Genomic DNA, 13683 nt, shown 5'->3' on the forward strand with positions numbered 1-13683 from the left:
GCTGCAGCGCAGAAGTACCCACATCTCAGCAGCCCTCGGATGGGAAGGTGTGTACTCGATACTCCCTGGAACCCGAGGTGTGAGGTTTCTCTTTGGCTCAGATTCTGAGTCCTCCTGTGACCTTTAACAGGAAGCCGTTGCCGAGTCAGGGGAGAGGTCCAGGAAGGGAGGCATGAGCCCAGTGCTGTCGACCTCAGGACACTCCAGGACTGCCTGGTTGGAGGAGCGAGCAGTCATTTGTCATTTCGCTCATTGTGTTCAGGTGACATAAAGCCACAGGGAGCTGAGGTTCTTGGTGGTATCGGTGCAGACACCCTTGATTGAGGGAGTTTATTTGAGATCTGCTTTCCTTTTTCTGGGACGTTAACTTGAAGGGCATGGGCCAGTGGAAAGGGCCTCTTTCGTACCATGAGTTGTTTATGGCTTTATCTGAAGTTGCTGGGCCAAACTGGTGAGAGGAAGGATGTGTCTGGTGGTACCTTCACAGTTGGGAATCCTGAGTGGGGGCTCCCTCTCGCCCAGTCCCAGGGTCCACCCTCTAGCAGGAAAAACTTTTCAAATCTTTTAACATATTACTATATCATTTCCTGGTTTTCATAATCCTGTGTCTCCAAAAAGGAGGATCATATTGCAAATAGAGAATTAAAATTATTTGCTTAAAATGCAATTTCTAGATTATAGTTTTTCTAGATTATAGTGACTTTTTAAAAAACATATAAAAAATCCTTTGTTAAAAAAAAGTCACAATCTTGTAATGTTAGGACTTCTAGTGTGTGTTCGTTTGATTGGTTAGTTGGTTTGATTTGGGAGCCATGGTTCACAGTGTTCAGGGGCTACTCCAGGTTCTGAGGTTGGGAGACATTCCCGGCAATGCTCAGAGGACCATGCGGTGCAGGGGATTGAACCCAGGCCTTGAGCATGCAAAGGATGCTCTCAAACTTTTGGAATTCTAGGTTTTGACATATAAGGAAGAGATTGTGTGTTGTAAAAGATTAAGACCAGAATTTTAAAGTCACATAATTAAGTTGGCAGCTGGTTCGAGGAACAGTTTTGAGAAATTATTTTTTGATGCCTTGAATTTTTAAAAATTGTAATTGATTTTTTTTATAGGAGTCACTCTTTTTTTGCCTTATTCTTCATTGAGTCACTGTGAGATAGAACATTACAAAACTGTTCATGATTGCATTTCAGTCATACAATATTCCAACACCCATCCCTCCACCAATGTAATTTTCCAGCACCGGTGTCCCCAGTTTCCCGCCCACCCCTACAAGTCACATTCCCCCCGCCCCAATGACCACCACCCCGGCCTGCCTTTATGGCAGGCACCTCAGGAGCCACTCTTGGCAGTGCTGGGCAGAGAGAAGGCAGTAGGTGCTGGGGATCAAACTCAGGTCCTCATACATACAAGACTTCAGCTAAATCTCCAGCTCTGCCATGATCATTTTTAATTTTTTGGTTGATTGTAGTTTTTAGGTTTTTGGTTTGTTTGGGAGGGGCTTTTTTTTTTTTTTTTTTTTTGCACTTTGGGGCCACCCTGATGATGTGCAGTTGCCGTTCCTGGTTCTGAGCTCACATGTGACCGCTGGCAGTGCTCAGGCAACCACAACTGCTATAGGGATTCAAACCAGGGTCTGCTGCATACAAGACAAGTGCCTTACCCACTCTACTATCTCTCTGGCCCTACATCCCTGCCATGATTCTTAAATAGAAGAAAGCATTGAGATTAGAGCAGCATAGATAGAAGAGGATACTTTTCCTCTCGGGCTCATACACAGGGAAACTGTTTGAGGTGGGGCCTCACCTGAACAGTTTCCTCCAAAGCACACCATCTATCTAGCCTTGCAGTGGCGCTATCACGGGGGCGGAGACCCAGAGTGAGTGGGGAAGCAAGCAAAGTCACATTTGGTCCAGGCAGCCTTGACAACGTCAGCCGCTAACCACCATAGGGAAGAATTAGCTTCTTTTATCGTGTACTGGCTTGATCAGCATTGTAGCAGGTTCTGTGACAGCTGTTTCCGGGCCAGGGAAGGGAAGGCCTTTGGCTTGGGAGGATGGAACCAGACGGAGAGGTCAGGGAGCTAGTGTTCCTTCCACCCAGCCCTGAACTGCAAACCTGTGCCCTCCCTCCGCTGCCCCACGTGCAGTCCCCAGTGGGCGTGGTGGGCTGGGTGGACTGGAAGAATGCGCCTGCTCCATCTGCAGGACTCAACGGGTCTTGGAGATTGAAGCTCCTGCTCTCCAGTCAGGGCACCGACAGGAGTTTGCTCTGCTGGGAAGACTCTCCAGCCCAGTCCTGGTCCTGCTATTGCTGAGGTGGAGGGAGCCCTGTTGCTCCTGCAGGGAATAGAGAGGCGAGGCTGGAGCCACACAAGCCCAGTACAACCGGAAGTGAGTGGTACACAAAGTGGGACCCTGGTTCACACACACACACACACATGCACACACACACACACATGCACACCCATACGTGTACCATGTGCACACACACGTGCACATGCACACACACATGCACGCACACACACGTATACGCATGCACACACATGCATGCACACTCTCACGCACACACACACACACACACACACACACACACACCACACGTGCATATACACACAAGCAGCACAGAGGCAATAGTGCTTTAGAACTCTCCAGATGGGGAATGGAGACATTGTGCAGTAGGCAGGGCACAAACAACCCGCCCAAGTCCAATCCCTGGCACCATATGGTCCCCTGACAGTACCTGGAGTGATCCCAGAACACAGAGTCAGGAATAAGCCCTGAGCACCGCTGAGTGTGGCCTTTAGACAAAGGTCGCTGTGGAAAGGATAGGAGGGCACGCCCATGCCCCTGTGACTCCCTGGACTGTCAAGAAGTGGGCCACACTTGCCTCCAGTAGAGGGGCTCTTAAGGGAGCCCATGGTGGGGTCGAGGTTTGGATAGATGTTGTGAGTTCCTGGACTAGCAGGGAAAGTTCTAGCAGGGCGGGAGCTGGATGCAGCAGAGCCTGGCCAGACGCTCCCCCACCTCCACCTCCGTCTGTCAGTGCTGGCCCTTCAGGGGAGGATGAGAGTACAGACCTCACGGGTTCCTGGCTTTGCCTTATTAAAGGAATCTGAGGCTTTGGCATTTTCCCTTTGGACATGTTAGCAAGATTCTTCACATTCCCCTTTTCTCCAGAAGATACCCAGTGGCCAGATGAGGAGATTTCTGTCCCCCTTTGCTGCCCTGAGGGTTCATCTGTGGTCTTGTGCACTGCACAATAGGCATAGTGGGGAGGGAGACTCCACAGAGATCAGCTTCTAAGTTCAAAATCTTTGTGATAGAAACTTCCGGGTGCCTCCAAATAGGTGCCTGCCCCAGGCCTCGGGGGATCCTGGGGATCCCCAGGACAGACAAGGGCTGCGTGGAAGTTAAGCTCAGAACAAGACTGGGAGCTAGGACCTGAAAAAAGTCCGTCCTCATGTAACTCAAATGTTAAAAATCCCTTTTATTTAATGCAGAATTATAACAGGAACTGCCTCTGTTCCACCCCCCCCCCCACCTTCTACCCCAAGGAAAAACCTGGTTAAAACCTCATTCATTCCAACCCCAGACTTAGACCACTGCTCAGTTGAAGGGCAGACAAAGTTTGGTGAAGTATTTGCTCTTCAGGGGAAACGCTGTTGGTTTTCTCTGGGCCTGTAACCAAAGGGCAGTACCAGGAGTTGGAACTCTCGGACAAAGGGCAGCAGAGTCATTAGAAACTGTCCAAAGGTTAAAAAGGAAAAGGAAAATATGCTAATATTCTTAGGGTTTAGTTGAAGCCACACCTTTGAGCTGCTGGTTGTTTTTGCTGGAGAAGGAAAGGCTGGCCCTGAGGGCAGGCAGCCCCAGGTTACGGGGACCTTGTCTGAATGAGTTTATGGGAATTTCAGAGGAACGAAGCACACCACTCCTTCAGTTTAAAGTGTTGTGCCCAGTTTCAGGTCCACAATCTCGGAGAGATCAAGTCCACACACGATAATGCAAAAGCAAAGGAACTTTATCACTAGTCCAAGCCAGTGCTAGCTCGACCTAGGGTCCAAGTCTTATCCAATGCAGTAGAGTCTTGACAAGGACCTCGACTCCAAATCGCAAGCAGTTTATATAGGGTTCAGAGTTAAGAAGCAATTTATATACCGGTCTGTTTTTAGCATCGGCCCTATTGCAATGGTGGTCGGCAGTTAGGCAATGGTTAGTAACAGTTTCTAAGGAGGGTGCAGTGACCCTTCATGATCGGCCAGACCCAACTGCCCAATTCCTTATCTCGGCAGATTATTCAGATGGAAGTTTACCAGACACTGCAAGTCTGGCTCAGGGGAAACAGAAACTGAGGCCTGGCTGAGACTTAATGTTAGCTGAAGCTTGTCATGGCATCAGTTTTGCCCTCACAAAAGAAAAGAGAGAGGAGCATGGGGTGTTGTGTTCATTTCACACGGGTGGTTCATGCCCTGGCTAGAGTGAAAAGAAGAACACTGAACATTCCAGTGCATCGCCAAGACAGACTTCCTTTCACCAATATTTCAATAAAAGATTATTTGATTATGGGGCCACACCTGGCAGTCCGGGGGCCAGGCGGTGTCAGGGTTGAACGCCGGCTCCCATATGTAAAGCCTGAGCGCCAGGCTTTGTAATTTTCTCAGTAGGTCTGAAGCAGTTCTTGGCCTGAGCAGGGCAGAGCGTTGGGGTTACCAGCACAGCTTGTCCCCGGAGTTCGCCAGCTCCGGCTTTCTGTGCACTGAGGGACAACACACAGGTAAATGTGATCCCGCTGTGCAGCCCTGCCCTAGGGAGGGGTTGGGGGGGTCTCCATTATAGCCAGCTGAGCTAGTGAGTGGGCATGTGCCACTCTTATTCCTGGGGGGAGGAGCACACAGACCACCATTGACCTTGGCCTTGGGCCCCCAGCAGAGCGTCCTGACCCGCCCTTGCTCCTGCTCTCATGACGGGAGCTGTGGGCTTGGCTGTCTGGACTCCCACAGGTCCCCATGTTCCACCAATCTGCAGCGTCTGTTCTCCGGGCAGCGCCCTTGCAGGTGATCCCCTGGCACAACCAGGGGGCATCCGGGAATGAAAGCCCTGCCAGGTTGGTGACCACAGCAACAGAATCCCAAGCACCCAGTCTGTTCTAAGCCCCAGAAGTACCCACATAGCACAGTGCTAGTCAGAACCCTTCAGCCCACACCCTGACTCCTGTTCGAAAGCCCGCCCGCCTCAGAGCAGAGAGCAAAAGTACCTAAGAGACCTAAACGATACAGTGCTCAGATTCCCCCACATGTTGTCAGAGTCACGGGCTCACACGTGGCTTGTTTCCAAGACCAAAGGTCTGTAGGCTGGATCGCAGGACGTGTAAGATTGTGGACGATCAGGGCTCATTCAACTTAAGGATTTGTCTTTGATCAATGAAAGGATTTCAGACCAATGTCAGAACCAGGGGGCAGGGGGAAGGGAGGAATGCGGGAGAAAGAATAAAAACACACGATTTGGTGGTGATGGGGGTGGGACCGACATCAGTTTATTCATCAGTAGAAGGCTTATGAGAGCACAGATGTCAGTACCCCTCCCCTTCCCCTCTCCTTGCAATACTCAGATGCCTTCTGGTGACAGTGGGAAAGGATATGGGTTTAGTGGGACAGCCACAAACCCTGTCCTCGATGGCCCCAAAGTGATCAGCACATAGGAGGAGGGTGCAGCCTCCCAGGCAGGACTTGAAGGTGTGGTGAGGCCAAGCCTTCAGGTGTGATCCCTCCGCACTCAGGGCCTTGAGGGTCAGCCTGGGAAGCCCTGGCCAGCACCAGCACTGGCCACCCCCCGGGAACTGTGGGCAGCCACTCACTGTCTGTGTTGTGTCCCAAGGACGAGATGTGCTGCCGCGGCCGGGCAATTCATGGTGACCACGACGAGCTGGAGGGTCCAGGAGTCCCAGGGTACTTTGGAGGGGACCAACCTCTGACTTTAACACTTTGGAGCCCTATTGATTTTTCCTGGTCTTCTGAAAACTCTCCACCACTTCCGGGGAACAATGACTTGGGAATTTTTAGCAGCCTTTTCCTATCCCCAAAGCTCATTTGGAGAAGATGGGTTTTGCTTCTGCTGATGCCAGTGTGTCTCTAAAATGTCCATTTCACACCCCCTCGTTGCAATGAAGATCTAATCCGTGGTGGGCTGGAAGAGGAAGTGATTGTATCTGACTTGTTTTCTGTGTTCAGATGGGGTTATGCTTCTAATGTTCGATTCAGCCTTGATTTTTCTCCAGTGTTCTCTCGCTTCTCGACTGTCCTCGTCATTGCCGTGTGCTGCCTTTTTCTCTCCTCCCTCTCAAATAACCTCTCCCGCCTGGTGTTTGGGATGCCTTTTTGTTGCTTTTGTTCCTAGACCTTTTCGCAGTCATGAGAGTCGTGATCGGTGTGGTCACCCTTTCTTCATAGCTTCTTGCATTTTTTGTTTGTTTGTTTTGCACGCAGCAGTTGCTCAGTTATCTGAGTTCCCAAACCATGGCTTTTTGTGGTTGAGAACCCACGCTGCTGCGTCAAAGGCTCTTTTTCCTGTATTGTTTCCCCCTCCCCTTCCTCAGCCATCCCCAGAGCCTCCCTTGCACTGAAACCCGGCTTCTCTGGCCGTGGCACGGGCCGCCACACGGGCCCACGGGAGAGGACCTTGTGACACAGATGGATTGGACCACAGTGATGGGGCAGATCCATCCTGCAGTGCTGATGTGCTCACTGTCACCATCGTGTGCTTTGTCCTGAGATTTGTGTGTCCCCAACTTTTTTTTGTTTTGTTTTGTTTTGGTTGTCGCTGTTTAATCTGGTTTCTGGCACTTTTCTTTCTTTCTTTTTTTCTCTTTTTTTTTTTTTTTAAATTTTAGACACAATTAGCTGTGTAAATTGTGTAGACCCGTAGCTTGGAGGAACCAACTCCTCCAGTTTTTCCTTTTCCTTTTTGTCAAATCCAAAAGGAACATGTGCCCTAAAGAGCTAGAAGATTCGCACTCACAGCTTTGGGACTCCTCAGAGTGCTTTCGGCCTCTGGTGGCCCACTTGGGCTTCTCCCAGGAGGTCTCTGGGGGCTGAGCTGCTGCAAGGGCTGGAGTGGGGGTGGGGATGGGGGGAAACGTTGGTCCCAGGAGCCACTTTGCATGCTATTCACCGCAGCATCTTTTTTTTTTTGTAAAGTCTTTTCCTCACCTTCCCTCTCTTTTCCCTTTTTCTATTTATCTTTTTTTAAACATTCGAGTTATGAAGGAGGATAACCTCTACCATCATGACGATTCCTGGCTCTCCAGCTCTCTCGCGCATGCTCCCTCACGCTTCTGTGGTTTTCTTTGCACCACATCACGGGCCCCAGCTGCCTTCACAATCACCCTGCGAGCTCAAGAAGAAACGCATTCAGGACCGCGTGTGGCTGCCTTGTTGGCATCACCTCCAGACATCCTGGAGCTGGCTAAGCAAGGGGCCAGGCCCTGTGGGGTGGCTTTCTCACCCCGGGTCAGGAGGGAGCTGATTCGGGAGCTCTGTCCCCACCCAAACAGCTCGAGTCCGTGGTTATGGAGGTCGCTGAGTCCTGTGTCCTGCCTTGCCCACCGCAGAGAGCCAGTAGTGGAATCAGCTTCTCCAAGCCCCCTTTCTGATTCAGAGAAAGGGGGTGCAGAGCCGGCCCCATTTCCAAGAGCTAAGCACCTCTCTCCTGCCTTGAGCACCAATTTGCTTCCCAAATTTATAGCCACCCAAAGAAGGAAGCCAATTCTGTTCTCTGGGCTGGGAAACCAAATTCTTCTCCAGAGGCCCACTCATTCACCACCCCTCCCTGCCCCACATCAAGCCAAATCCACTACTGGCCAGATCTATGCTCCTGGGAGCTCGCCTGGATTGGGTTGGAAGATGAAACCCAATGTTCTGTCAACCAGGGCTCTAAAAGGTGGTTTGTCAAGCAGCTCCACCTCTGATCCAGAACGTTCCAGAACATTCTGATTTCACCTTCCTCACCCAGCTCCAGTGCAACGCGGGGGGGGGGGGGGGAGGGGAGCATCCCCCTTCCTTTTCATGTCTGCTGAGGGTCTTGCTTGCTCTTGACTTTTTTCTGTGGGTTTTACTTCGATGCAGGGACTATGTTTTGTTTCTCTCCCCACCCCTCCCCAATGCAGCACACCACCCCGGGAAGTGCATGTCACAGACCAACTCCACCTTCACCTTCACCACCTGCCGTATCCTGCATCCTTCAGACGAGCTCACGCGGCTCACGCCCAGGTAAGCCAGGGGGCGGGGGCTGGGGGGGGGGTGTCGGAGTGGGCAGACCTGGGGCATTCTCTGCAGATTTCACAGCAAGGAAGCCTGGACCAGGGACCAAGCTTGCTCAGAGACCCCATCTTGCCAGCACACACGTCCCCCGAGCATTTGTTTGGTCCTAGGCATCACCTCTTCAAAAGCAGGGACCTCTTTGATTCAGATCCCAAAATTTAGTAATTCCCTTTAAGCCACAGAATGGATTCAGAAGCCTTCTCCCCCACCACCCCCCTTTTTTTTGGTTTGTTTTGGTTTAGATTTGGTTTCTGAGACTCACCCAGCAGTGCTCAGGACTTACTCCTGGCTCTGAACTCAGGGTTTGCTCCTAGCAGGGCTCCTTGGCCCATATGTGGTGGTATTAGGGGTCGGCTGTGTGCAGAGCAAGCGCCTTCCCTATCTCCTGCACCATGTCTCCAGCCTCTGCAAGCCCCTTCTTAAAGCAACAGAAACTACCAGTGGTGCCTTTAGGCTACATCTGTGGGATTCATCCAGAGGTTTTCCAGTTGAGTGTTGGCTTTTTGTCCTGGACAAAGTTCTCTCATGCCTTGAAAAAACCCTCAGGCCCCTGGAATCGGCCTCAGGACCCCACACCACAGCCAAACTAGCGAGTGGCATGATAAAGTGAAGACTGACTGTGTGCCACAGGGTTCTTTTCCTCTCAGATTTCTGAGAAGTGGTCAGGATTGGCACCAGAGGTGATAGGACCTGTCTGGCCTGGGATGGTTAGCCTAGTCTGATGCCAGATCTTCCAGAGCTTCCAGTGAGAGGGAAAACACACAGGCACACACACACACACACACACACTCACACACACACGCACCCCAACACACACGCACGTGCACACATAAACCAACACACACATCACACATTTATACACACCAAAATACATATGCAGACACTCACACACACACCAACACACACACATACACACATACAAACATACACACTCATATACACATTTCACATACACCAATATATACATACACTGACACATACACATGCATATACATGGACACACACGTTCATACACACACCAACACACACACTCATATATACACATACACACATTTCATACACACCAATACACACACACATGCATACACATGGACACACACACAAACACACACACACCCCAACACCCCAACACACACATTTATACACACCAACACACATATGCACACACACATACACACACATACTCTTACACACATTTCACACATACCAATACACACACTCACACATACACATGCATACACATGGACACTTACACACACAAACACACCCCAACACACACACGCACGCGCACACACAAACCAACACACACATCACACATTTATACACACCAATACACATGCACATACTCACACACACCAACACGCATGCACACACTCATGCACACATTTCACACACACCAGTACACACACACACACACACACACACACACACACACACACGAACGCTGCCCAGGAGGGTGGAGTGACCTTTTTACCCACGCTCTCTGTGGTGCAGCCAAGCCAGAGGCATGGAAGGTGAAGCAGAACTGGAGGGTGGTGAGTCGACCCCCTCCCAGGGAGCCGCACCCTGCGAGCTCCTCAAACTCTAAATAACTCTCCACAGGTCAAGTGAGGAGGACGACGAAGCGGCCCTCTGCCCTGTGGAGCCGAGAGGCGGCGACGCAGGGCAGAGAGGGAGCCCGCGAGCGAGGCAGGGGGTGAGCGCAGTGCCGGCGGGCCCGCCCTCGTGGCACCCTGTGAAGGTGTTGTGTGTGTGCGCGTGGCCGCCACTAACCCCGGACTTCGGTGTGGCTGTGTCTCTGTGGCTGTGCCTGGCTAACACGGCCTTGATGGCGGATGCCGCTAACCTGCCTTAACGCCCCTGTGAGGCACCGAGCATCCAGCACTAATAATCAGCCCAGGCCTAACGGAAGTGCCTGCCAGAAAGAGAGCTCCCCCATGTCAGCTCGACTCCGCCCCTCCTGCTCTGGGAGACCCCAGACCCGCACCCTGACAGGGCTTGAACTCTGGGAAGCCCTGGTTCACCTCCGAGTGCAGGAGGTCTTGTCTGTGGGGGCCACTGATGCCTAAGAAGTTACTTCTAAGATTTCCAAGTTAATTTTGCCTGAGTTTGAGAGAACCCCACAACGTTGGAACTCTCCCAAGAGCAATGGCCCTCCATAGCTTTGACATCCAGAATGTTCTTGCCCCTGGTGGCCTGTGGGTCTGCCTCCCGCGGGATCCCACTGTGGCTTGGTGAGAATCCACCATAACCCGAGGATTCTGCTGTGGTTTCTAACCTCGTGTCTCCCAAGAGCTGCTGACCTGAGTGTGTGACAGGGCCTGGTCTGGGTTCCACGCCCGGTGCCAGCGGCCAGCTGTCAGGTCACCTGGTGGAGTGGGGGCCCAGAGATGCCCCAACCGCAAGTGGCTTTGAGCTGTCCCCCTTCTTTCTGAAAGCCCATTTGGTGCTTTCCCTGAAGCATCTTGCCCCACTTTCCTTGTGTGTCTGGGGGAAGAAGCTGATGCCCCCCAGCTCCTGAGGTCACCCTTCTCCCAGGGACCCCGCAGCCCCCAGACTCTGTGGCTTCTGTGCACACATGGTGTCCTTCCACTCCTGTAGCAGCCAATCGAGGAGGCTTTCTGCCCGCTGCTCTCTACGAGGGCTTCACTTCTGGGACCCAGCTTTCCTCTGGAATCCTGCCGTCGCTTCCCTGAATCCCCAACCCCATTCACACCTGAATGGTTGGGGGACACTGAGTTGGGACAACCACGGAAAGTGGACTCAGGAACTCTGCCACTGACCTGCTGTTGTTCATCACAGGCATCAGTTCCCCTCAGCCGAGGGCACCCCCACCTCGGGTTTACCCCACCTGCTTTGGCCCTCACGAGGAAACGCAGCAGCTACCCTGTTAGAGTCGTGGGACTGGCTGGGAGAGAAAAGGCCTCTGTCCTCCTTGGTCCTCTCACGGTTTTGAATCCAGAGTTTCCCATAAGAGCTGGATGTGAGATTCACCTCCTGTTCTTCACTTTTGAGCCTTAGTCCCCGACCCTGCCCTGGGGACAGTCTGACCCACCCTCTAGGGCCCAGAGAAGGGCATGGGCTTGAACTAGGCCCCTCTTAACACGTTGGCACTGGCACATGGCACCATGGCTCAAACTTGAATGGGGTTTAATTAACACAAACTCTAGCATCCGTATCAACATGTTAAGGTGTGTGTATGGGGGGTGTCCCCAGGCCTCCAGGGGTGAGAGGCAGGAGCTTAAAAAAGGCATCTGGGGAGCCCAAGCCAGGGGCGCATCCTCCCCCTGCCCAGCGCCCTGGCCCCTTCTCAGGACACTCGTCGGCATATCTCCCTAGGACTAACCCCTTGTCCGTTCCTCTCAGCCTTAACTCAGCCCCAACGCCAGCGTGCAGTGGCAGCGGCCACTTGAAGCCCACGCCCACGGCCACACCTTGCACTCCCCGGAGACTGAGCCTGGCGGAATCCTTCACCAACGCGCGCGAGTCCACCACGACCATGAGCACGTCGCTGGGGCTGGTGTGGCTGCTGAAGGAGCGAGGCATCTCGGCGGCTGTGTACGACCCCCAGAGCTGGGACCGGGCTGCCCGGGGCTCCCTCCTGCACTCCTACACGCCCCGGATGGCCGTGATCCCCTCCACGCCGCCCAACTCGCCCATGCAGACCCCCACGTCGTCCCCACCCTCCTTCGAGTTCAAGTGCACGAGTCCCCCCTACGACAACTTCCTGGCGTCCAAGCCGGCCAGCTCCATCCTGAGGGAGGTGCGGGAGAAGAAGAACACGCGGAGCAGCGAGAGCCAGACCGACGTGTCCGTCTCCAACCTCAACCTCGTGGACAAAGTCCGGCGCTTTGGCGTGGCTCGGGCGGTGCACGCGGGCCAAGCCCAGGTTCCCTCGACCTTGACTGAGGACCAGGGACCACTTCTCTGCGGGCCCCCGGGCCCCGCACAGGGCCTGGTCCCCGAGGGCCTGCCTCTCGGCTGCCCCACAGTCACCCACACCATCGGCGGACTCCAGCTCAGCAGCGGCATCCGCCGGAACCGCAGCTTCCCCGCCATGGTGGGGTCCAGCATGCAGATGAAAGCCCCCGTGACCCTCACCTCGGGCATCTTGATGGGTGCTAAGCTCCCCAAACAGACCAGCTTACGGTGAGGGTGGAGGGCCCCCCCCCCCGCCCCGCCCCACCCGCAGAGACCAATCTCGCTCCCCTCCCCTCATCATCCCACCCCGCCCCTTCGCTCTCCCTCTTCCCACCTCTGCCCTTACCCCCTGCTGAGCTAGACAAATCGACCTCGTGCCTACGGGGGAGAGCGGAGACTGTAAAATGTGTACATAATGAGTACGTGTGTACTCGGACACCTGGCGCCTGCCCGGCCCTGACTCTGCCATCCCGTGGTGGCACCCCAGCATCCTCACAGCTCACACCAGGACTTTGCCTGTGCCAGGCTGGGGACCGGGCCGGGCGGGTCCTTTCCCACTTCTTTCTGTTTGAGAAGCACTGAACCTCCCCAGTGGCTTCCTATCCCATGGATAGGAGACCAGTGAATCACTGCAGGCGTCCCTCTCTGTCCACCCCCCACCCTGGTCCCTGGGGTCACAGGCTGCTTTGCCTCACCCGCCCAGCCTAAGGAGACCCGAGGCAGCTGGCGCCGGTTGGCGTGGCGTGGCCAGGCTGTCCACTCTCGTGAGGGCGGCCCGTGGGCTTCAACGCTTCCCTGGCTCGGCCTCAGTGGACCGTCGCTGCTTTCTTGAACTGTGACCTCTTCCCATGCCTTCCACCTGCGCTGATGCTTGGTCATCAGCTCTCAGCTCAGATGTCTGACCCCAAAGAGAATGTACTTCCCCTCCTCCCTGTGTGTCCTGTGCCCTTATTTGACCCCCGCAGCATTCCTCCCTCCCCCGTCCCTTCTTTGGCTCCTTTTTAGGGAAGAGGTGGCACTACATGGGGAGTCAAGGGTGTTTCCCCTCTACGGCTGCAGGGCCGCAGCATCCTCCTCCCAACACACCAGGCCAGCGGAGAACCCAGCTGCTCTCTCACCTGTAGGCCAGACCCAAAACCACCGCCCTCCGGAGAGGTTACGAGGGTAAATGTAGAGAAGGTGATGCATAGCTTTGCCAACAGTGAAAGCGGGTTCGACAAAGACACAGGCCTTGGCGTCCAGCCTGCTCCAGTTCGTGCTCATAAGCCACCTCCCTCTCCTGCACTCACTCCTCTCGTCTTTTGCTTTGCCTTTTTATTGCAGACCGAGGGCGTGACTCCCTCAAGCCCCCCCCCCCCCCCACGCCCTTTGTCTTCGTGCCACTTTTTATCCTTAGGGACAGATAGATGGGAAGCACCAGGGATGGACGGGAACCTAGTCCTCTTGC

General features: G+C 53.7%; 1 protein-coding gene across 7 annotated transcripts in view; it reads left to right on the forward strand.

The window, feature by feature from the left end:
- TRAK1 (trafficking kinesin protein 1) overlaps positions 1 to 12514 on the forward strand; it is a 307958-nt gene extending 295444 nt beyond the window's left edge. For all 7 annotated transcript variants that reach the window (XM_056128950.1, XM_056128952.1, XM_056128955.1 and 4 more), the window contains 2 exons: positions 8162 to 8264; positions 11682 to 12514. In XM_056128950.1, the coding sequence (XP_055984925.1) occupies positions 8162 to 8264; positions 11682 to 12468 (890 nt within the window). In that variant the 3' untranslated portion in view covers positions 12469 to 12514. The remainder of the gene's footprint in view (positions 1 to 8161; positions 8265 to 11681) is intronic.
- Positions 12515 to 13683: the final 1169 nt, after the last annotated feature.

The sequence above is a fragment of the Sorex fumeus genome, unplaced genomic scaffold (assembly GCF_029834395.1).
Source record: "Sorex fumeus unplaced genomic scaffold, SorFum_2.1 ptg000072l, whole genome shotgun sequence".
NCBI lineage: Eukaryota > Metazoa > Chordata > Mammalia > Eulipotyphla > Soricidae > Sorex > Sorex fumeus.